The sequence below is a fragment of the Oncorhynchus kisutch genome, linkage group LG17, assembly GCF_002021735.2.
Source record: "Oncorhynchus kisutch isolate 150728-3 linkage group LG17, Okis_V2, whole genome shotgun sequence".
Lineage (NCBI taxonomy): Eukaryota > Metazoa > Chordata > Actinopteri > Salmoniformes > Salmonidae > Oncorhynchus > Oncorhynchus kisutch.
Window position 1 is genome coordinate 11699041 of NC_034190.2, and position 25000 is coordinate 11724040.

Consider the following 25000-nt stretch of genomic DNA (forward strand, 5'->3'; position numbering starts at 1 on the left):
TGGATAAAAAGCTCAAATTGTGATTTGATTTCATTTTATTATAATTTTATAATTTCATTTTAAATTTAAAAAAATGGCAGTTCTATGTTTAACTCAGGACTTTTCATTAGGGGAGCAATGTAAAAAAGAATCATATAGAAATTGATTTGTTTATAACTTTTTTGGACTGTTGAGGTAATGAGAATGTTGTGAAAATTGTGGTAAAAGGCATAATATCTGATCAAAAAAACATAATTATGAAATAGATAAGTACAGATCCTAATCTCAGTGATCCAAGAGGATATTTAGCGAAAAATTCTAATAATTTTAGGATCAAATGTTAGTTTCGGGAGAATGACTATACACAACAATACACTGGGCTCCAACAGCCAAATGACTGCATCCAGTCAGTGATTAATGCTCTTTCAGCACAGGAGAGATTCAGAGATTCAGTGTTTTACAGTCACATGTACAGGGATGCAGGTGTGATTGCTAGGTACAGTGAAAATCTTAGGCAGGACGAAGTGAAATAAAATAATGAAAATGGTAATTTAAAAAATCAAGAGAGACAAACAAGAGTGAGGGTATCAGTCTGTGTGTGTTTGTAGGAGATTCAGGTACACACACACACACAACGCTTCTTCATGACTGTGTACACAGGTTTTGTCGATAAATGTACAGGCCCCCCCATCTTGGCAGTGTAGAGACATTTCTGAATATTTAAGCCAATTTTCTGCAACTCTCCACATTTTGCCATGGCTAATGCCATGGCTAATGCCACTACCTGACATGATGACTCCTTGCTGTCCCCAGTCCACCTGGCCATGCTGCTGTTCCAGTTTCAACTGACCTGAGCCCTAGGACCATGCCCCAGGACTACCTGACATGATGACTCCTTGCTGTCCCCAGTCTACCTGGCCATGCTGCTGCTCCAGTTTCAACTTCCACCTGACTGTGCTGCTGCTCTAGTTTCAACTGTTCTGCCTTATTATTATTCGACCATGCTGGTCATTTATGAACATTGAACATCTTGACCATGTTCTGTTATAATCTCCACCCGGCACAGCCAGAAGAGGACTGGCCACCCCACATAGCCTGGTTCCTCTCTAGGTTTCTTCCTAGGTATTGGCCTTTCTAGGGAGTTTTTCCTAGCCACCGTGCTTCTCCACCTGCATTGCTTGCTGTTTGGGGTTTTAGGCTGGGTTTCTGTACAGCACTTTGAGATATCAGCTGATGTACGAAGGGCTATATAAATAAATTTGATTTGATTTGATTTAATGCTGTGCTCTATAAGCTTTAACGTAACAAAATCAATACTGCTAAAATGTATTGTTTTTGGAATTTAAAATTCTCCCTGACTGTCTAGCTTTAATTTAGGTGATTGTTACCTCTCAAATATTATATTACTCAAAAAATATATAGGTCCATTATCCATTACACGGCAGCAGTAACCGAAAAGTCGCTGGTTCGAATCTCCGAGCTGACTAGGTGAAAAATCTGTTGATGTGTCCTTGAGCAAGGCACTTAACCCTAATTGCTCCTGTAAATCGCTCTGGATAAGAGCATCTGCTAAATGACTAAAATGTTAAATGTAAATGTAAAATGAGTTGCAGGTTAAAGCTGGGTCTACACTGATTGGCTCTAGTTCTGATGCAGGGTCAGATGCTGTTCCATCGTGTGTGATAATCAGATCCCAGACCTGTGATTAGTGGCAACATCTACTTCAACTGAGTGGGTGTGTGACCCCTGTTGAGACATTTGCCGTCTGTCTTACCCTGACATCGGTGGCGTCCCCATGGCGGATGTTACTGGCCCATGTGCTGTGCTCGCTGTTGCTCTCGAAGTGATGAAAGACCTTCAGGACCCTGTCTGGAGCCCCGGGGGCTCGCTCTGTGGCCGTGCCTGTGCCCGCGCTGAGGCGCGACTTGGCCCCCCCAGCCAGGGCGTGGTTGAGGTTGGGGTCCAGGTATGCTGTCGCCATGCCTTTGCTGTGCGCTAGGTGTCTGTCATATTCTGTAAGTGAGAGAGAGAGAGAGAAAAAAGAACCGTAGAATTAGAATTCCTGCTATAATCATATGGGGGAACTCAAAATGGCCACCAGTTCACCCATTATGGCATCGTTGACTTGACTGGGGATCCTAGTTCTACTCATATTAATTCTATGGTTACACACTGGGTGAGAACACAGTAGAAACATCACACATCATCCCTGAAATATAAAGCATGGGAAGTAAACATCACACATCATCCCTGAAATATAAAGCATGGGAAGTCAACATCACACATCATCCCTGAAATATAAAGCATGGGAAGTCAACATCACACATCATCCCTGAAATATAAAGCATGGGAAGTCAACATCACACATCATCCCTGAAATATAAAGCATGGGAAGTCAACATCACACATCATCCCTGAAATATAAAGCATGGGAAGTCAACATCACACATCATCCCTGAAATATAAAGCATGGGAAGTCAACATCACACATCATCCCTGAAATATAAAGCATGGGAAGTCAACTTCACACATCATCCCTGAAATATAAAGCATGTTAAGTCAACATTTTCTCTCAACAACCTTGACTGAGCCTCTAATAATAATTTCTCTGGTGAAAAATGTATCAGCAAGTTGAAGGTGTGAAAAGGTATCCATAATGCACAATGCAGCAAGGTGTGATAAAGTGTAACAGTCTTTCTTCACACTTCACACACTGAGAAGGAGCAGAGAACTCCATGGAAAACAATTACCTGATACACCACATCTCACTATAATAACATAATAACCTGATACACCACATCTCACTATAATAACATAATAACCTGACACACCACATCTCACTATAATAACATAATAACCTGACACACCACATCTCACTATAATAACATAATAACCTGACACACCACATCTCACTATAATAACATAATAACCTGATACACCACATCTCACTATAATAACATAATAACCTGACACACCACATCTCACTATAATAACATAATAACCTGACACACCACATCTCACTATAATAACATAATAACCTGACACACCACATCTCACTATAATAACATAATAACCTGACACACCACATCTCACTATAATAACATAATAACCTGACACACCACATCTCACTATAATAACATAATAACCTGACACACCACATCTCACTATAATAACATAATAACCTGACACACCACATCTCACTATAATAACAGAATTACCTGATACACCACATTACTCACTATAATTACAGAATTACCTGATACACCACATCTCACTATAACAATTTAACTTTTGACAAGGCACACCTTTTATTCTACAATATAGAAAATAGTAAAAAATAAAGAAAAACCCTTGAAAGAGTAAGTGTGTCCAAACTTTTGACTGGTACTATACTTCAACTGGTGTGGAGCTGTTGGGGGAATATACTACAACTAGTGTGTAGCTGTTGGGGGAATATACTACAACTAGTGTGGAGCTGTTGGGGGAATGTACTTCAACTGGTGTGGAGCTGTTGGGGGAATATACTACAACTAGTGTGGAGCTGTTGGGGGAATATACTACAACTGGTGTGGAGCTGTTGGGGGAATATACTACAACTAGTGTGGAGCTGTTGGGGGAATATACTACAACTAGTGTGGCGCTGTTGGGGGAATATACTACAACTAGTGTGGAGCTGTTGGGGGAATATACTACAACTAGTGTGGAGCTGTTGGGGGAATATACTACAACTAGTGTGGAGCTGTTGGGGGAATATACTACAACTAGTATGGAGCTGCTGGGGGAATATACTACAACTAGTGTGGAGCTGTTGGGGGAATATACTACAACTAGTGTGGAGCTGTTGGGGGAATATACTACAACTGGTATGGAGCTGTTGGGGGAATATACTACAACTAGTGTGGAGCTGTTGGGGGAATATACTACAACTAGTGTGGAGCTGTTGGGGGAATGTACTTCAACTGGTGTGTAGCTGTTGGGGGAATATACTACAACTAGTGTGGAGCTGTTGGGGGAATATACTACAACTAGTGTGGAGCTGTTGGGGGGAATATACTACAACTAGTGTGGAGCTGTTGGGGGAATATACTACAACTAGTGTGGAGCTGTTGGGGGAATATACTACAACTGGTGTGGAGCTGTTGGGGGAATATACTACAACTAGTATGGAGCTGTTGGGGGAATATACTACAACTAGTGTGGAGCTGTTGGGGGAATATACTACAACTAGTGTGGAGCTGTTGGGGGAATATACTACAACTAGTATGGAGCTGTTGGGGGAATATACTACAACTGGTGTGGAGCTGTTGGGGGAATATACTACAACTAGTGTGGAGCTGTTGGGGGAATATACTACAACTAGTGTGGAGCTGTTGGGGGAATATACTACAACTAGTGTGGAGCTGTTGGGGGAATATACTACAACTAGTATGGAGCTGTTGGGGGAATATACTACAACTAGTGTGGAGCTGTTGGGGGAATATACTACAACTAGTGTGGAGCTGTTGGGGGAATATACTACAACTAGTGTGGAGCTGTTGGGGGAATATACTACAACTAGTGTGGAGCTGTTGGGGGAATATACTACAACTAGTATGGAGCTGTTGGGGGAATATACTACAACTAGTGTGGAGCTGTTGGGGGAATATACTACAACTAGTGTGGAGCTGTTGGGGGAATATACTACAACTAGTGTGGAGCTGTTGGGGGAATATACTACAACTAGTGTGGAGCTGTTGGGGGAATATACTACAACTAGTGTGGAGCTGTTGGGGGAATATACTACAACTAGTGTGGAGCTGTTGGGGGAATATACTACAACTAGTGTGGAGCTGTTGGGGGAATATACTACAACTAGTGTGGAGCTGTTGGGGGAATATACTACAACTAGTGTGGAGCTGTTGGGGGAATATACTACAACTGGTGTGGAGCTGTTGGGGGAATATACTACAACTGGTGTGGAGCTGTTGGGGGAATATACTACAACTAGTGTGGAGCTGTTGGGGGAATATACTACAACTAGTGTGGAGCTGTTGGGGGAATATACTACAACTAGTGTGGAGCTGTTGGGGGAATATACACTACAACTAGTGTGGAGCTGTTGGGGGAATATACTACAACTAGTGTGGAGCTGTTGGGGGAATATACTACAACTAGTGTGGAGCTGTTGGGGGAATATACTACAACTAGTGTGGAGCTGTTGGGGGAATATACTACAACTAGTGTGGAGCTGTTGGGGGAATATACTACAACTAGTGTGGAGCTGTTGGGGGAATATACTACAACTAGTGTGGAGCTGTTGGGGGAATATACTACAACTAGTATGGAGCTGTTGGGGGAATATACTACAACTAGTGTGGAGCTGTTGGGGGAATGTACTACAACTAGTGTGGAGCTGTTGGGGGAATATACTACAACTAGTGTGGAGCTGTTGGGGGAATATACTACAACTAGTATGGAGCTGTTGGGGGAATATACTACAACTAGTGTGGAGCTGTTGGGGGAATGTACTACAACTAGTGTGGAGCTGTTGGGGGAATGTACTACAACTAGTGTGGAGCTGTTGGGGGAATATACTACAACTAGTGTGGAGCTGTTGGGGGAATATACTACAACTAGTATGGAGCTGTTGGGGGAATATACTACAACTAGTGTGGAGCTGTTGGGGGAATATACTACAACTAGTGTGGAGCTGTTGGGGGAATATACTACAACTAGTATGGAGCTGTTGGGGAATATACTACAACTAGTGTGGAGCTGTTGGGGGAATATACTACAACTAGTGTGGAGCTGTTGGGGGAATATACTACAACTGGTGTGGAGCTGTTGGGGGAATATACTACAACTAGTGTGGAGCTGTTGGGGGAATATACTACAACTAGTGTGGAGCTGTTGGGGGAATGTACTTCAACTGGTGTGTAGCTGTTGGGGGAATATACTACAACTAGTGTGGAGCTGTTGGGGGAATATACTACAACTAGTGTGGAGCTGTTGGGGGAATATACTACAACTAGTGTGGAGCTGTTGGGGGAATATACTACAACTAGTGTGGAGCTGTTGGGGGAATATACTACAACTAGTGTGGAGCTGTTGGGGGAATATACTACAACTGGTGTGGAGCTGTTGGGGGAATATACTACAACTAGTATGGAGCTGTTGGGGGAATATACTACAACTAGTGTGGAGCTGTTGGGGGAATATACTACAACTAGTGTGGAGCTGTTGGGGGAATATACTACAACTAGTATGGACCTGTTGGGGGAATATACTACAACTGGTGTGGAGCTGTTGGGGGAATATACTACAACTAGTGTGGAGCTGTTGGGGGAATATACTACAACTAGTGTGGAGCTGTTGGGGGGAATATACTACAACTAGTGTGGAGCTGTTGGGGGAATATACAACAACTAGTATGGAGCTGTTGGGGGAATATACTACAACTAGTGTGGAGCTGTTGGGGGAATATACTACAACTAGTGTGGAGCTGTTGGGGGAATATACTACAACTAGTGTGGAGCTGTTGGGGGAATATACTACAACTAGTGTGGAGCTGTTGGGGGGAATATACTACAACTAGTAATGGGGGGAATATACTACAACTAGTATGGAGCTGTTGGGGGAATATACTACAACTAGTGTGGAGCTGTTGGGGGAATATACTACAACTAGTGTGGAGCTGTTGGGGGAATATACTACAACTAGTGTGGAGCTGTTGGGGGAATATACTACAACTAGTGTGGAGCTGTTGGGGGAATATACTACAACTAGTGTGGAGCTGTTGGGGGAATATACTACAACTAGTGTGGAGCTGTTGGGGGAATATACTACAACTAGTGTGGAGCTGTTGGGGGAATATACTACAACTAGTGTGGAGCTGTTGGGGGAATATACTACAACTAGTATGGAGCTGTTGGGGGAATATACTACAACTAGTGTGGAGCTGTTGGGGGAATATACTACAACTAGTGTGGAGCTGTTGGGGGAATATACTACAACTAGTGTGGAGCTGTTGGGGGAATATACTACAACTAGTGTGGAGCTGTTGGGGGAATATACTACAACTAGTATGGAGCTGTTGGGGGAATATACTACAACTAGTGTGGAGCTGTTGGGGGAATATACTACAACTAGTGTGGAGCTGTTGGGGGAATATACTACAACTAGTGTGGAGCTGTTGGGGGAATATACTACAACTAGTGTGGAGCTGTTGGGGGAATATACTACAACTAGTGTGGAGCTGTTGGGGGAATATACTACAACTAGTGTGGAGCTGTTGGGGGAATATACTACAACTAGTGTGGAGCTGTTGGGGGAATATACTACAACTAGTGTGGAGCTGTTGGGGGAATATACTACAACTAGTGTGGAGCTGTTGGGGGAATATACTACAACTAGTGTGGAGCTGTTGGGGGAATATACTACAACTAGTGTGGAGCTGTTGGGGGAATATACTACAACTAGTGTGGAGCTGTTGGGGGAATATACTACAACTAGTGTGGAGCTGTTGGGGGAATATACTACAACTAGTGTGGAGCTGTTGGGGGAATATACTACAACTAGTGTGGAGCTGTTGGGGGAATATACTACAACTAGTGTGGAGCTGTTGGGGGAATATACTACAACTAGTGTGGAGCTGTTGGGGGAATATACTACAACTAGTGTGGAGCTGTTGGGGGAATATACTACAACTAGTGTGGAGCTGTTGGGGGAATATACTACAACTAGTGTGGAGCTGTTGGGGGAATATACTACAACTAGTAGTGGAGCTGTTGGGGGAATATACTACAACTAGTGTGGAGCTGTTGGGGGAATGTACTACAACTAGTGTGGAGCTGTTGGGGGAATATACTACAACTAGTGTGGAGCTGTTGGGGGAATATACTACAACTAGTATGGAGCTGTTGGGGGAATATACTACAACTAGTGTGGAGCTGTTGGGGGAATGTACTACAACTAGTGTGGAGCTGTTGGGGGAATGTACTACAACTAGTGTGGAGCTGTTGGGGGAATATACTACAACTAGTGTGGAGCTGTTGGGGGAATATACTACAACTAGTATGGAGCTGTTGGGGGAATATACTACAACTAGTGTGGAGCTGTTGGGGGAATATACTACAACTAGTGTGGAGCTGTTGGGGGAATATACTACAACTAGTATGGAGCTGTTGGGGAATATACTACAACTAGTGTGGAGCTGTTGGGGGAATATACTACAACTAGTGTGGAGCTGTTGGGGGAATATACTACAACTGGTGTGGAGCTGTTGGGGAATATACTACAACTAGTGTGGAGCTGTTGGGGGAATATACTACAACTAGTGTGGAGCTGTTGGGGGAATGTACTTCAACTGGTGTGTAGCTGTTGGGGGAATATACTACAACTAGTGTGGAGCTGTTGGGGGAATATACTACAACTAGTGTGGAGCTGTTGGGGGAATATACTACAACTAGTGTGGAGCTGTTGGGGGAATATACTACAACTAGTGTGGAGCTGTTGGGGGAATATACTACAACTAGTGTGGAGCTGTTGGGGAATATACTACAACTGGTGTGGAGCTGTTGGGGGAATATACTACAACTAGTATGGAGCTGTTGGGGGAATATACTACAACTAGTGTGGAGCTGTTGGGGGAATATACTACAACTAGTGTGGAGCTGTTGGGGGAATATACTACAACTAGTATGGAGCTGTTGGGGGAATATACTACAACTGGTGTGGAGCTGTTGGGGGAATATACTACAACTAGTGTGGAGCTGTTGGGGGAATATACTACAACTAGTGTGGAGCTGTTGGGGGAATATACTACAACTAGTGTGGAGCTGTTGGGGGAATATACTACCACTAGTGTGGAGCTGTTGGGGGAATATACTACAACTAGTGTGGAGCTGTTGGGGGAATATACTACAACTAGTGTGGAGCTGTTGGGGGAATATACTACAACTAGTGTGGAGCTGTTGGGGGAATATACTACAACTAGTGTGGAGCTGTTGGGGGAATATACTACAACTAGTGTGGAGCTGTTGGGGGAATATACTACAACTAGTGTGGAGCTGTTGGGGAATATACTACAACTAGTATGGAGCTGTTGGGGGAATATACTACAACTAGTGTGGAGCTGTTGGGGGAATGTACTACAACTAGTGTGGAGCTGTTGGGGGAATATACTACAACTAGTGTGGAGCTGTTGGGGGAATATACTACAACTAGTATGGAGCTGTTGGGGGAATATACTACAACTAGTGTGGAGCTGTTGGGGGAATATACTACAACTAGTGTGGAGCTGTTGGGGGAATATACTACAACTGGTGTGGAGCTGTTGGGGGAATATACTACAACTAGTGTGGAGCTGTTGGGGGAATATACTACAACTAGTGTGGAGCTGTTGGGGGAATGTACTTCAACTGGTGTGTAGCTGTTGGGGGAATATACTACAACTAGTGTGGAGCTGTTGGGGGAATATACTACAACTAGTGTGGAGCTGTTGGGGGAATATACTACAACTAGTGTGGAGCTGTTGGGGGAATATACTACAACTAGTGTGGAGCTGTTGGGGGAATGTACTTCAACTGGTGTGTAGCTGTTGGGGGAATATACTACAACTAGTGTGGAGCTGTTGGGGGAATATACTACAACTAGTGTGGAGCTGTTGGGGGAATATACTACAACTAGTGTGGAGCTGTTGGGGGGAATATACTACAACTAGTGTGGAGCTGTTGGGGGAATATACTACAACTGGTGTGGAGCTGTTGGGGGAATATACTACAACTAGTATGGAGCTGTTGGGGGAATATACTACAACTAGTGTGGAGCTGTTGGGGGAATATACTACAACTAGTGTGGAGCTGTTGGGGGAATATACTACAACTAGTATGGAGCTGTTGGGGGAATATACTACAACTGGTGTGGAGCTGTTGGGGGAATATACTACAACTAGTGTGGAGCTGTTGGGGGAATATACTACAACTAGTGTGGAGCTGTTGGGGGAATATACTACAACTAGTGTGGAGCTGTTGGGGGAATATACTACAACTAGTATGGAGCTGTTGGGGGAATATACTACAACTAGTGTGGAGCTGTTGGGGGAATATACTACAACTAGTGTGGAGCTGTTGGGGGAATATACTACAACTAGTGTGGAGCTGTTGGGGGAATATACTACAACTAGTGTGGAGCTGTTGGGGGAATATACTACAACTAGTATGGAGCTGTTGGGGGAATATACTACAACTAGTGTGGAGCTGTTGGGGGAATATACTACAACTAGTGTGGAGCTGTTGGGGGAATATACTACAACTAGTGTGGAGCTGTTGGGGGAATATACTACAACTAGTGTGGAGCTGTTGGGGGAATATACTACAACTAGTGTGGAGCTGTTGGGGGAATATACTACAACTAGTGTGGAGCTGTTGGGGGAATATACTACAACTGGTGTGGAGCTGTTGGGGGAATATACTACAACTAGTGTGGAGCTGTTGGGGGAATGTACTACAACTAGTGTGGAGCTGTTGGGGGAATATACTACAACTAGTGTGGAGCTGTTGGGGGAATATACTACAACTAGTATGGAGCTGTTGGGGGAATATACTACAACTAGTGTGGAGCTGTTGGGGGAATGTACTACAACTAGTGTGGAGCTGTTGGGGGAATGTACTACAACTAGTGTGGAGCTGTTGGGGGAATATACTACAACTAGTGTGGAGCTGTTGGGGGAATATACTACAACTCGTGTGGAGCTGTTGGGGGAATATACTACAACTAGTGTGGAGCTGTTGGGGGAATATACTACAACTAGTGTGGAGCTGTTGGGGGAATATACTACAACTAGTGTGGAGCTGTTGGGAGAATATACTACAACTAGTGTGGAGCTGTTGGGGGAATATACTACATGTGCATTCAGCTTGTGTCAGCAGTACTGTTCCCTCTATGTGGCTGGAAAAGCCCAAAATAACCTCCCCTGGTAGAAGTGAGAGTGCACCCACATAGTGACTAAGCACCGGTCGATGGAAAACAGGAGACTTCTACTGGATTTGGCCTCCAATGAAGTGCCACAGATACAAGGTTGAGCATGTGAGCTTTAAAGAGAGCTGCAGAGCTAAAATATGTTTTCTTAATACATTTAAAGGGACTGTAATAAACACAAGGATTGGCAGCAGTGAACGGACGGTGGGCATTGCACCACAGCACTGGCTACAGTATGAAAACAGCAGGGGCACTAGCTTTAAGTGCATTGCTTTTATTTTTTTCATCCTGGCGTCCACAGAGCCAAAGGCGCGAGGCAACAGTAAGTCACAGACAGTGTGCACTGCAGTACTGACTGAAACTGCTCTTTTTAATCAGTTAATCTCCCGGTCTGAGATGGGGTCTGGCCTGTTACTTCAGACAGGGTACACACAGGTCTGAGCTGGGGTCTTGCCTGTTACTTCAGACAGGGTACACACAGGTCTGAGCTGGGGTCTGGCCTGTTACTTCAGACAGGGTACACACAGGTCTGAGATGGGGTCTGGCCTGTTACTTCAGACAGGGTACACACAGGCCTGAGCTGGGGTCTGGCCTGTTACTTCAGACAAGGTACACACAGGTCTGAGCTGGGGTCTTGCCTGTTACTTCAGACAGGGTACACACAGGTCTGAGATGGGGTCAGGCCTGTTACTTCAGACAGGGTACACACAGGTCTGAGCTGGGGTCTGGCCTGTTACTTCAGACAGGGTACACACAGGTCTGAGATGGGGTCTGGCCTGTTACTTCAGACAGGGTACACACAGGCCTGAGCTGGGGTCTGGCCTGTTACTTCAGACAGGGTACACACAGGTCTGAGCTGGGGTCTGGCCTGTTACTTCAGACAGGGTACACACAGGCCTGAGCTGGGGTCTGGCCTGTTACTTCAGACAGGGTACACACAGGTCTGAGCTGGGGTCTGGCCTGTTACTTCAGACAGGGTACACACAGGTCTGAGCTGGGGTCTGGCCTGTTACTTCAGACAGGGTACACACAGACACACAAGTCTGAGCTGAGGTCTGGCCTGTTACTTCAGAAAGGGTACACACAGGTCTGAGATGGGGTCTGGCCTGTTACTTCAGACAGGGTACACACAGGTCTGAGCTGGGGTCTGGCCTGTTACTTCAGACAGGGTACGCACAGACACACAGGCCTGAGCTGGGGTCTGGCCTGTTACTTCAGACAGGGTACACACAGACACACAGGTCTGAGCTGAGGTCTGGCCTGTTACTTCAGACAGGGTACACACAGACACACAGGGCTGAGCTGGGGTCTGGCATGTTACTTCAGACAGGGTACACAGTGTGTGAGCAATATGGGGCACAAGATGTAATCTCTGCTACATTGCTGCTGGACAGTGTGTTCTGTTTGTCCATGTTATTAACAGGCATTAGATGATGGTCTACATCCAGGGAACAGGAGGACAGAACACGCCCCTGTGGTGAGGCGTCGCAGGACAGACCGGTCACACACACATTCAGCTGGTCACAGAGAGAAAGGTAGTTAGCACTGGGGATGGAGGGGGGAGGGTTGCTGGCCAGAAGATCAAATATTATACTTTAAGTTGAATTTATTTGCACCAAAGAAAACAAGTATTAAACAACAATACACATAAAAAAGCTGTGCAGGTTGGAAGACCAAGGCTTGCCACGCCACGCCACGCCACGCCACACTACGCCACGCCACGCCACGCCACGCCACGCCACACTACGCCACACTACACTACACCATGCCACACTACACCACGCCACGCCACGCCACGCCACACTACGCCACGCCACGCCACGCCACACTACACTACGCCACGCCACGCCACGCCACGCTACGTCACACTACACTACACCACGCCACGCCACGCCACGCTACGTCACACTACACTACACCACGCCACGCCACGCCACACTACACTACACCACACCACGCCACGCCACACTACACTACACTACACCACGCCACGCCACGCCACGCCACGTCACACTACACTACACCACGCCACGCCACGCTACGTCACACTACACTACACCACGCCACGCCACGCCACGCCACGCTACGTCACACTACACTACACCACGCCACGCCACACTACACCACGCCACACTACGCCACACTACACTACGCCACGCCACGCCATGCCACGCCACACTACGCCACACTACACTACACCACGCCACGCCACGCCACACTACGCCACACTACACTACACCACGCCACGCCATGCCACGCCACACTACGCCACACTACACTACACCACGCCATGCCACACTACACCACGCCACACTACACCACGCCATGCCACGCCACGCCACACTACGCCACACTACACCACGCCACACTACACCACGCCACACTACACCACGCCACACTACGCCACGCCATGCCACGCAATGCCACGCCACGCCACACTACGCCACACTACACTACACCACGCCACGCCATGCCACGCCACACTACGCCACACTACACTACACCACGCCACGCCACGCCACACTACGCCACACTACACTACACCACGCCACGCCATGCCACGCCACACTACGCCACACTACACTACACCACGCCATGCCACACTACACCACGCCACACTACACCACGCCACGCCACGCCACACTACGCCACACTACACCACGCCACACTACACCACGCCACACTACACCACGCCACACTACACTACGCCACGCCATGCCACGCCACGCCACACTACGCCACACTACACCACGCCACGCCACGCCATGCCACGCCACACTACGCCACACTACACTACACCACGCCATGCCACGCCACACTACACTACACCACGCCACGCCACGCCATGCCACGCCACACTACGCCACACTACACTACACCACGCCATGCCACACTACACCACGCCACACTACACCACGCCACGCCATGCCACGCCACGCCACACTACGCCACACTACACCACACTACACCACACTACACCACGCCACACTACACCACGCCACGCCATGCCACGCCACGCCACACTACGCCACACTACACCACGCCACACTACACCACACCACGCCACGCCATGCCACGCCACGCCACACTACGCCACACTACACCACGCCACGCCACACTACACTACACTACACCACGCCACGCCACACACCACACTACACCACGCCACACTACACCACGCCACACTACACCACGCCACGCCATGCCACGCCACACCACGCCACACTACACTACACCACGCCACACTACACCACACCACGCCACACTACACCACGCCACACTACACCACGCCACGCCACACTACGCCACGCCACACCACGCCACACCACGCCACACTACGCCACACCACACTACACCACGCCACACTACGCCACGCCACACTACGCCACGCCACACTACGCCACACTACACCACACTACACTACGCCACGCCACACTACGCCACGCCACACTACACTACACCACGCCACGCCACACTACACCACGCCCACACTACACCACGCCACACTACACCACACTACGCCACACCACACCACGCCACGCCACACTACGCTACGCCACGCCACACCACACCACACTACGCCACACCACACCACGCCACACTACGCCACGCCACACTACGCCACGCCACGCCACACTACACCACGCCACACTACACCACGCCACGCTACACCACACTACGCCACGCCACACCACACTACACCACACCACGCCACACTACGCCACACCACACTACACCACGCCACGCCACACTACGCCACACTACACCACGCCACACTACACCACGCCACGCCACACTACGCCACGCCACGCCACACTACACTACACCACTGTAAGTACCTAAATAAAAAAGGTTTGTTAAAACAGACACCCAAACCTACTAATTATAAAATGTATAAATAAATGTATAAGTAATCACGAAAAAAACAAATAGTATTTATTTTGTCTAAATGTGTGTATGCATGTGTGCAATAATTAGGCTATATGGAGGAGATTACAGAGCAGTTTGGTTCATCAGGCTGACCCCCAGTCTTCATGGAGGAGATTACTGAGTAGTTTGGTTCATCAGGCTGACCCCCAGTCTTCATGGAGGAGATTACTGAGTAGTTTGGTTCATCAGGCTGACCCCCAGTCTTCATAGAGGAGATTACTGAGTAGTTTGGTTCATCAGGCTGACCTCCAGTCTTCATGGAGGAGATTACTGAGTAGTTTGGTTCATCAGGCTGACCCCCAGTCTACATGGAGGAGATTACGGAGTAGTTTGGTTCATCAGGCTGACCGCCAGTCTTCGCTTGAAGTTGTTGAGGGATGATGATGTTTGGCAATGTGAAGATAAGAATTCCAGAGTATGGTACCTCTGTATCTGACAGAGAATTGACTATGTGAGGTATGCCAGTGGGCAGGGTAAAGGTTATCACAGTGTCTTGTGTTATATAGATGGACTTCAGAATTAACCCTGAAGAATCCATTGAAGGGTTTAGGTCAACTGTCTGGGAGATATGACTATTTGTAGATAAAAGTGCATAATTGGTGTACATTAATGTCTTAAATAGACATAAGTTTCTTATAACAAAGTTGCAGATGGAGCCAGGTAATTAGCAGAGGTATTTTGTGATGAGTTATTTGTGTAGATAGGAAGCATATGTATTGGCCCAGACAATATTACAGTAAATGAGATATGGGTCAATAAAGCTATGGTATAGAGTTGAGAAGCAAGGCTGATGAACCAAACGACTAACCTTACTGATGATACCAGATTTCATCACTTTGCTGCAGACAAATCTAATATGATCTTTCCAGGATAACGTTTCATCAATTAGACCTCAGAGGAATCTACTAGGCATGACTTGTTCAATTTCATTCCCACCAATTGAGATTCTGGCTCATTTTTTGGGGATATAATATTTATTATTCTTACTATTGAATGCAATAAAGTTACATTTAAAGATAATTTGTTTATCTGGAACCATTCAGATAATTTGGCCATACTGAGTTGGATTCATTAACCAGTGAATCAAAACTCTTATGTGATAAAATCTAATTGGTATCATCAGCTAAGAAGAGAATGGGAGGTACAGTAGAAGACAGAGCAGCTAAGTCATTGATATAGATTAGGAATTAAGGTCTAATTACCGAACCTTGTGGGACACCACAGGATATCTTGGCCCTGGTAGATGCACAGACGTTTGCATAAACAAATTGTTCTCTATCATAAACATATCACAAATGATATGTATAATCATGAAAAACGTAATTATGCAATTTAGAATGTAATATTTCATGATCAACTGTGTCAAACGCTTTGGATGAATCTAAATAGATGCCAAGAGAGTATTCATTATAGTTTCTCTATTTTCTTTGACAGAGATGAACCCACATTCACAAAAAAAGTTATTCAATTCAATGGAAATAACATCAGGGTCATTATAGGTCTTATTTCCAACAATACATTGAGATGAAATAGTTGTAGATGCCTTTTCCAACAGTTGATAGATAATTTTTCTTGTTGACTTTATAAGGATTCTGTCACGGGTGTTGTTGGAAGCAGACCAAAGTGCAGCGTGGTAAGCATACATCTTCTTTTCTTTTAAAATCGCCAACAAAACAACCGTGAAGCTTACAGGGCTAAGTGCCACAAACAAAGTTAACTACCCACACTGAAAGGAGGGAAAAAGGGCTACCTAAGTATGATTCCCAATCGGAGACAACGATAGACAGCTGTCCCTGATTGAGAACCAAAACATAGAAATAAATAAACCTAGAAAACAAAACATAGAATGCCCACCCCACATCACACTCTGACCTAACCAAATAGAGAAATAAAACGGCTCTCTAAGGTCAGGGCGAGACAGATTCTTGGAATTTGTTAGGAAAATATACTTGTGGGGATATAGGTAGGTGAGTAAATGTATTGTCAAACTTTTTGTAATTTGCTAAATTCAGGGGAGAGGAATTTGTGAGAAACTTAAAAAAAAAAAATGTTACTGGATTTTTTGAGACCAGTTGTAAACTGAGGTTTCCAGAAACCTTCTGCTGCTCTCTTACGTGACTTAACTAAGGGAAAGCAGTGGTGAAATACAGAATTGAAAGATGTGCGAAAAATCTGGTAAACAGACTCCATATCGGCCTGATTATTTTAAAAATCCCATGAAATATCATCATATCAACATCTTAAAGCGCTTTTGTTAAATGTAATGCTATTAACCTTTCCCATCTGTTCATTTCTAGCTGCAAAAGACAAGTGGACAATTAGAAAGTGGTCACTGTAACTGACAGTTAGACTTACAGGTTATGTCGTTGTCTTTTGTTTGAATTGTTTACGTATCCGCTGTGCGGGGGAAATGATAATACAATCGGAACTAAGTAGCTAATACTGTTGTAACGGGGATCCTTATTGTAGCAACACACTTTTGGAGGGAAGGCAATCCTGCGCTGCGTTAGCTAAGTTTTCATGTCATCGGGTTTAGTTCATAAAGGTTGAAGAGTGTATGTTAGGATGAAGAGTGAATTCATGCCAGGAATAATAAGTGTGAAGTTTGATTTCCTCCCTTCTGTAATAAGCAGCCAATGAGGTATTTTTCCTTTATTCATGTGTTTAATCTGAACCCGTTATAACGCCGGTTAAACTGTTATGTATGTAAGCACTTCAGAGTTATACCAAGCTAATAAGTCACTCGTAAGATAAGGTTGTAAGAGTGTGCTTAACTGTATTTTTCATTTACTTTATAGTTCTCACGGAAGGTGATCATTCTGACTAAAACTACAGAATAAAGCCGCCAGTTACAATCAAGGAACGGTTGTGCTCGTGGTTACTGAAGGGAGCTACAGTCACCAATGTCCGTATAAACCATACCTGTATTAGCCACATTATTCAAATCATTTGTCAACATATGATCAATAAGTGTGTCAGGTGAACTGGTCAGTCTGTGGTCTTATAGATGAGGAGATACAGGTGAACTGGTCAGTCTGTGGTCTTATAGATGAGGAGATACAGGTGAACTGGTCAGTCTGTGGTCTTATAGATGAGGGGATACAGGTGAACTGGTCAGTCTGTAGTCTTATAGATGAGGGGATACAGGTGAACTCGTCAGTCTGTGGGCTTATAGATGAGGGGATACAGGTGAACTGGTCAGTCTGTGGGCTTATAGATGAGGGGATACAGGTGAACTCGTCAGTCTGTGGGCTTATAGATGAGGGGATACAGGTGAACTGGTCAGTCTGTGGGCTTATAGATGAGGGGATACAGATGAACTGGTCAGTCTGTGGTCTTATAGATGAGGGGATACAGGTGAACTGGTCAGTCTGTGGTCTTATAGATGAGGGGATACAGGTGAACTGGTCAGTCTGTGGGCTTATAGATGAGGGGATACAGGTGAACTGGTCAGTCTGTGGGCTTATAGATGAGGGGATACAGATGAACTGGTCAGTCTGTGGTCTTATAGATGAGGGGATACAGGTGAACTCGTCAGTCTGTAGTCTTATAGATGAGGGGATACAGGTGAACTGGTCAGTCTGTAGTCTTATAGATGAGGGGATACAGGTGAACTCGTCAGTCTGTGGGCTTATAGATGAGGGGATACAGGTGAACTGGTCAGTCTGTGGGCTTATAGATGAGGGGATACAGATGAACTGGTCAGTCTGTGGTCTTATAGATGAGGGGATACAGGTGAACTCGTCAGTCTGTGGGCTTATAGATGAGGGGATACAGGTGAACTGGTCAGTCTGTGGGCTTATAGATGAGGAGATACAGGTGAACTGGTCAGTCTGTGGGCTTATAGATGAGGGGATACAGATGAACTGGTCAGTCTGTGGGCTTATAAATGAGGGGATAGTGATGAACTGGTCAGTCTGTGGGCTTATAGATGAGGGGACACAGATAGCTGGAGTATAAAGTATTCAACAAGTCAGATGTCAGTGAGTGGTTCTCACTTTTAAATAAGTTTGTTGTGATCACCCAATAGAAAAAGTAATTTTAGCTTCCAAGTGTGATGCAAGAATATTAATGAAACTACCAATGTCAGACTTGGGTGGCCGATAGATAATTCCAATTACCACTTTATTTACCACAAAAGTTACAGGAGGGCATTTCTATGAAAAGAGATTCAACATCAATGTTATCAGATGCAAGTCCGACGTCCTCTCTTTAAACAGTTATGAACAAAAATGGACGCTCCTCCTCCCACTCTGGATGTTCTACAGCGGTGAACGGCATTATATGGAGACATGTCATAAAGCCTGGATGTCTCTTCAGTCAACCATGTTTCTGAAAGGGCAACAATGGAACATTCATGACTGAGAGAAGACAGATAATGAACAAGGGGGTCGTGATTTTTTAGGAAGAATGCAAATGTTTTAAAAAAAGGTCGAAAATTAGCTCGTCTTGGAATTAGATAAGCAATTTAACTTCTTATGGATCAAATCACGTTGGCGGGAACGATTTGACAACATCCGGTAAAATGGCGCCAAATACAAATTAAATGATACACCAAAATGAAGTTTAACTTCTTGTTAATCCAGACACAGTGTCAGATTTCAAAAAGGCTTTTACGGCGAAAGCAAACCATGCGATTATCTGGATAGCGACCTATCATACAAATGCATGACAAACATTTTTCAACCAGCCAGGCACGACACAAAACTCAGGAATAACGATATAATTCATGTTGTCTTACCTTCTTCTGTTGGCACTCCAATATGTCCCATAAACATCACAAATGGTCCTTTTGATTGATTAATTCCTTCAATAGATCCCCAAAATCTCAATTTATTTGGCGTGTTTGATTCAGAAAAATACCGGTTCCAACTCGCCCAACATGACTACAAATGATCTAATAAGTTACCTGCAAACATTTCAAACAACTTTCCTAATCCATCCTTAGGTATCCTAAAACGTAAATAATCAATCAAATTTAAGACGGAATATACTGTGTTCAATAGCGGAAAAAGTGAAAGTGGAGCAAGTTCCAGGTTGTGCGCCCCAAACAAAACAGTCCACTTGGCTCGACACCCAGAAAGGAAAGGGCTACTTCTTCATTTCTCAAAGGAAAAACATCAACCAATTTCTAAAGACTGTTGACATCTAGTGGAAGCCATAGGAACTGCAACCAGAGGCCTCATAAATCTAGTATCCCATAGAAATCCAATTGAAAACATCATCTTAATAACAAATCCTGGATGATTTGTCCTTGGTGTTTCGCCAGCCAAATAAAGTTCTGTTATACTCACAAGCATGACTTTAACAGTTTTAGAAACGTTGGAGTGTTTTCTATCTATATCTACCAATTATATGCACATCCCAGCTTCTGGGCCTGAGAAACAGGCAGTTTACTTTGGACATGCTATTCATCCGGACGTGAAAATACCACCCCCTATCCCAAAGAAGTTTTACCATTATAGTAATCACAATTGATAGACTCATCTCCGGTAAATTTCAGGAAATTTGAATCTGGATCAACACAATCATTATATTTATTGTTGGCTTCATTAATATCTAATGGGTTAGAGACCATGTTATCAGGGTTGATATCCTTGGCTTCATTAATATCTAACGGGTTAAAGACCATGTTATCAGGGTTGATATCCTTGGCTTCATTAATATCTAGCAGGTTAGAGACCATGTTATCAGGGTTGATATCCTTGGCTTCATTAATATCTAACGGGTTAGAGACCATGTTATCAGGGTTGATATCCTTGACTTCATTAATATCTAACGGGTTAAAGACCATGTTATCAGGGTTGATATCCTTGGCTTCATTAATATCTAACAGGTTAGAGACCATGTTATCAGGGTTGATATCCTTGACTTCATTAATATCTAACGGGTTAAAGACCATGTTATTAGGGTTGATATCCTTGGCTTCATTAATATCTAGCAGGTTAGAGACCATGTTATCAGGGTTGATATCCTTGGCTTCATTAATATCTAATGGGTTAAAGACCATGTTATCAGGGTTGATATCCTTGACTTCATTCATATCTAACGGGTTAAAGACCATGTTATCAGGGTTGATATCCTTGGCTTCATTAATATCTAACGGGGTAGAGACCATGTTATCAGTGTTGATCTCCTTGGCTTCATTAATATCTAATGGGTTAAAGACCATGTTATCAGGGTTGATATCCTTGGCTTCATTAATATCTAACGGGTTAGAGACCATGTTATCAGGGTTGATATCCTTGGCTTCATTAATATCTAACGGGTTAGAGACCATGTTATCAGGGTTGATCTCCTGCCCAACTAAGAGAGATACACAGTGGGAATCATCCATAGAGTGGAAAGGAAACAGAAATGTCCATTACAACCACACATTTGGTGTTAGTTTGACCAATGGGGTGCACTTCCTATGGAAGCCACATTGACACAGTCCTCATAACACCACTGAAGACTATAAGAACAGTGTGTGTTTTAGGTCACGAGGCGAGGTGAAACACATGAACAAAGTAGAATAAATATGTGTGTCTGTCTATGTGTGTGTGTGGGTGTGTGTGTGTGTGTGAGTCAGTTGACTATAGCAGAGTCACTTGCCATAGGCCTACAAGAGGCGGGGTGAACGACCAGCTGATCATACTTCAGGTATGCGATGTTACCTTTCTTCTGTTCTTGAATTAGTCGTTCCTTTCTTTTGATGTTTACCTTTTCGGAGAAGTCTAAATTGATGAAGATTTTGGTCCCCTTCAGGCACTTGGTTCTCCTGAGAATCCCCTCCTTGTCTTTGAACCTCAGCAGTTTCACCACTATAGATCTGGGCAATCTATTGGGGAAGAAATTGCCATTGCTATGCACCCTCTCCATCTCCATGAGTTTAGGATCCAGTTTGAGTTGATCTGGCCCTCTCCATCTCCATGAGTTTAGGATCCAGTTTGAGTTAATCTGGCCCTCTTCATCTCCATCAGTTTAGGATCCAGTTTGAGTTGATCTGGCCCTTTCCATCTCCATGAGTTGATCTGGCCCTCTCCATCTCCATCAGTTTAGGATCCAGTTTGAGTTAATCTGGCCCTCTCCATCTCCATGAGTTTAGGATCCAGTTTGAGTTGATCTGGCCCTCTCCATCTCCATGAGTATAGGATCCAGTTTGAGTTGATCTGGCCCTCTTCATCTCCATCAGTTTAGGATCCAGTTTGAGTTGATCTGGCCCTCTCCATCTCCATGAGTTGATCTGGCCCTCTCCATCAGTTTAGGATCCAGTTTGAGTTAATCTGGCCCTCTCCATCTCCATGAGTTTAGGATCCAGTTTGAGTTGATCTGGCCCTCTCCATCTCCATGAGTTTAGGATCCAGTTTGAGTTGATCTGGCCCTCTCCATCTCCATGAGTTTAGGATCGAGTTTGAGTTGATCTGGCCCTCTTCATCTCCATCAGTTTAGGATCCAGTTTGAGTTGATCTGGCCCTCTCCATCTCCATCAGTTTAGGATCCAGTTTGAGTTTATCTGGCCCTCTCCATCTCCATCAGTTTAGGATCCAGTTTGAGTTAATCTGGCCCTCTCCATCTCCATCAGTTTAGGATCCAGTTTGAGTTCATCTGGCCCTCTCCATCTCCAAGAGTTTAGGATCCAGTTTGTGATGATCTGCCAGGAGTTTCTTGACCTTGACTTCTGTGTCATGCCGAGTTTCAGTCTTTACATCCTCAATTCCATCAATTAAAATGTTATTGCGCCTCGATTGGTTTTAGAGGTAGTCTCCTTTGGGAAGAGTGCTTGTCAAGTGTTAGGAAAATTGCGAAATCCTCAGACATGGTTTTGAATGCGGTCTGGCTGATTTGATTTGATTTGATTTGGCTGGTGACATTTGCACCCTTTAGCTAATGCGCGGTGTCCAAACTGTGTTTACATTTCATTACATCCTTAAACAGATCATGAACCCTTTTGTTGGTAGAAAACAAAGAGTTACAGAAAGGACTTCAAAGTTATTTTCCTACTGATTGTCACGCCGTGGCCATAGAGAGGCTTTTCATTCTCTATGTTGGTTAGGCCAGGGTATGACTAGGGTGGGCATTCTATGTTCTTTTTTCTATGTTTTTGTATTTCTTTGTTTTTGGCCGGGTATGGTTCTCAATCAGGGACAGCTGTCTGTCGTTGTCTCTGATTGAGAACCATACTTAGGTAGCTCTTGCCCACATGGGTTTTGTGGGTAGTTGTTTTCTGTTGTGTGTCTGCACCAGCCTGAACTGTTTCGGTCATTCTCCTTGTTATTTCAGTGTTCATTTAATAAATATGGACACATATCATGCTGCACCTTGGTCCTCTCCTTCCAACAACCGTTACACTGATCTATTAGCCAGTTGAATCATATCTACACTACCCCAGCCAGTTGAATCATATCTACACTACCCCAGCCAGTTGAATCATATCTACACTACCCCAGCCAGTTGAATCATATTTACACTACCCCACCCGATTGAATCCTATCTACACTACCCCAGCCAGTTGAATCATATCTACACTACCCCAGCCAGTTGAATCATATCTACACTACCCCAGCCGATTGAATCCTATCTACACTACCTCAGCTAGTGTAATCATATCTACACTATCCCAGACGATTGAATCCTATCTACACTACCCCAGCTAGTGTAATCATATCTACACTACCCCAGCCAGTTGAATCCTATCTACACTACCCCAGCCAGTTGAATCCTATCTACACTACCCCAGCCAGTTGAATCCTATCTACACTACCCCAGCCAGTTGAATCATATCTACACTACCCCAGCCAGTTGAATCATATCTACACTACCCCAGCCAGTTGAATCCTATCTACACGACCCCAGTCTCAGAATAAAGTGTGCTTATAGGATGTCATACTGGTCACAATCCCCATGTCACTGTATCTGATAATGCATAATAACTAATGATCAGGTAAGAGGTAGCTATGTAGTCATGACAACAGCAGTTGTACGGGCCCAGCTTGTGCTTCTCATAAACACGGCCCATAACCTCCCTGAGCTGCACTACATCAAACCCAGCCAATCACACACAGCCCTGGACCAGGGAGGGAAACCTCACATTCACACAGTGAAATGCATACAGTAGCAGACCTCCATCTAATACAGAGTAAAGAGAGCAACGACATCCTTACATGAAGGCAACAGCCACCATGAAAACAACAACCAATTTAATTGATCCCATCTAACAATTATACAGTCGGATAACATTTGAAAACGCAAACAAACTGGAAACCTAAGACTGACACACAAGCAACTATGTCACCTGAGAATCTTTCTTTTTTCAGGCGCCCTTTCTTTCTCTATTTTCTGTCCACATTTCCTTCTCCTTCTCTCTTTTGTCTTTTCCTTCCTCTCTTCTCCTTCTCTCTTTTGTCTTCTCCTTCTCTCTTTTCCTTCTCTCTTCTCCTTCTCTCTTTTGTCTTTTCCTTCTCTCTTTTCCTTCTCTCTTTTCCTTCCTCTCTTCTCCTTCTCTCTTTTGTCTTTTCCTTCTCTCTTTTCCTTCTCTCTTTTCCTTCCTCTCTTCTCCTTCCTCTCTTTTCCTTCCTCTCTTCTTCTTCCTCTCTTTTCTCTCTTCTCCTTCCTCTCTTCTCCTTACTCTCTTTTCTCTCTTCTCCTTCCTCTCTTTTCTGTCCCCTTTTCTCTTTCGTTCTTTATTTTCTCTGTACCCCAATTGATACCCTGTCCAATTCCTACCTCCAATCAGAAAGGGCCAGCAGGCGCATGTCACCCTGGAGTGGTGTGGAGAGAGACATCCGTACCCATCTGCATACATTGGACAAGTAGAAGAGATTCCTCCACGCACACACACGCTCTGCCACACTCCTACACTCTAGCAACTCTCCCCAGAGCTTACACAGAGACTGAGGCTCCGCTAATGCTCATTGGCTCTTGTATCCGTAGCCTCTCCCAGCTGACGTTGCGTCACATCCTGGTTATCACAATGCTCCCTGCCGCTCTGAGCACCGGGAATGACTCATCCTGAGATTCCCCCGAGTTGATTTTTTGTTGTTGTTGTGCCTTAGTCTCATATCATTCCCATGTTATCCAAATCCCAGGTATGTGGGAGACACGCTGGATCAAGAGACTTCCTCTTATCAGAGGCATCATATGACTGGATAAGTGG

General features: G+C 44.8%; 1 protein-coding gene across 16 annotated transcripts in view; it reads right to left on the minus strand.

The window, feature by feature from the left end:
• LOC109908430 (focal adhesion kinase 1-like) overlaps positions 1-25000 on the minus strand; it is a 241193-nt gene that overhangs the window by 126713 nt on the left and 89480 nt on the right. For 9 of the 16 annotated variants that reach the window (XM_031795101.1, XM_031795100.1, XM_031795099.1 and 6 more), the window contains exons 1-2: positions 24571-25000; positions 1754-1992 (exon numbers count right to left, since the gene is read on the minus strand). The exon at positions 24571-25000 is cut by the window's right edge. In XM_031795101.1, the coding sequence (XP_031650961.1) occupies positions 1754-1992; positions 24571-24649 (318 nt within the window). In that variant the 5' untranslated portion in view covers positions 24650-25000. The remainder of the gene's footprint in view (positions 1-1753; positions 1993-24570) is intronic. The other 7 variants (XM_031795110.1, XM_031795109.1, XM_031795111.1 and 4 more) reach the window with 1 other exon arrangement.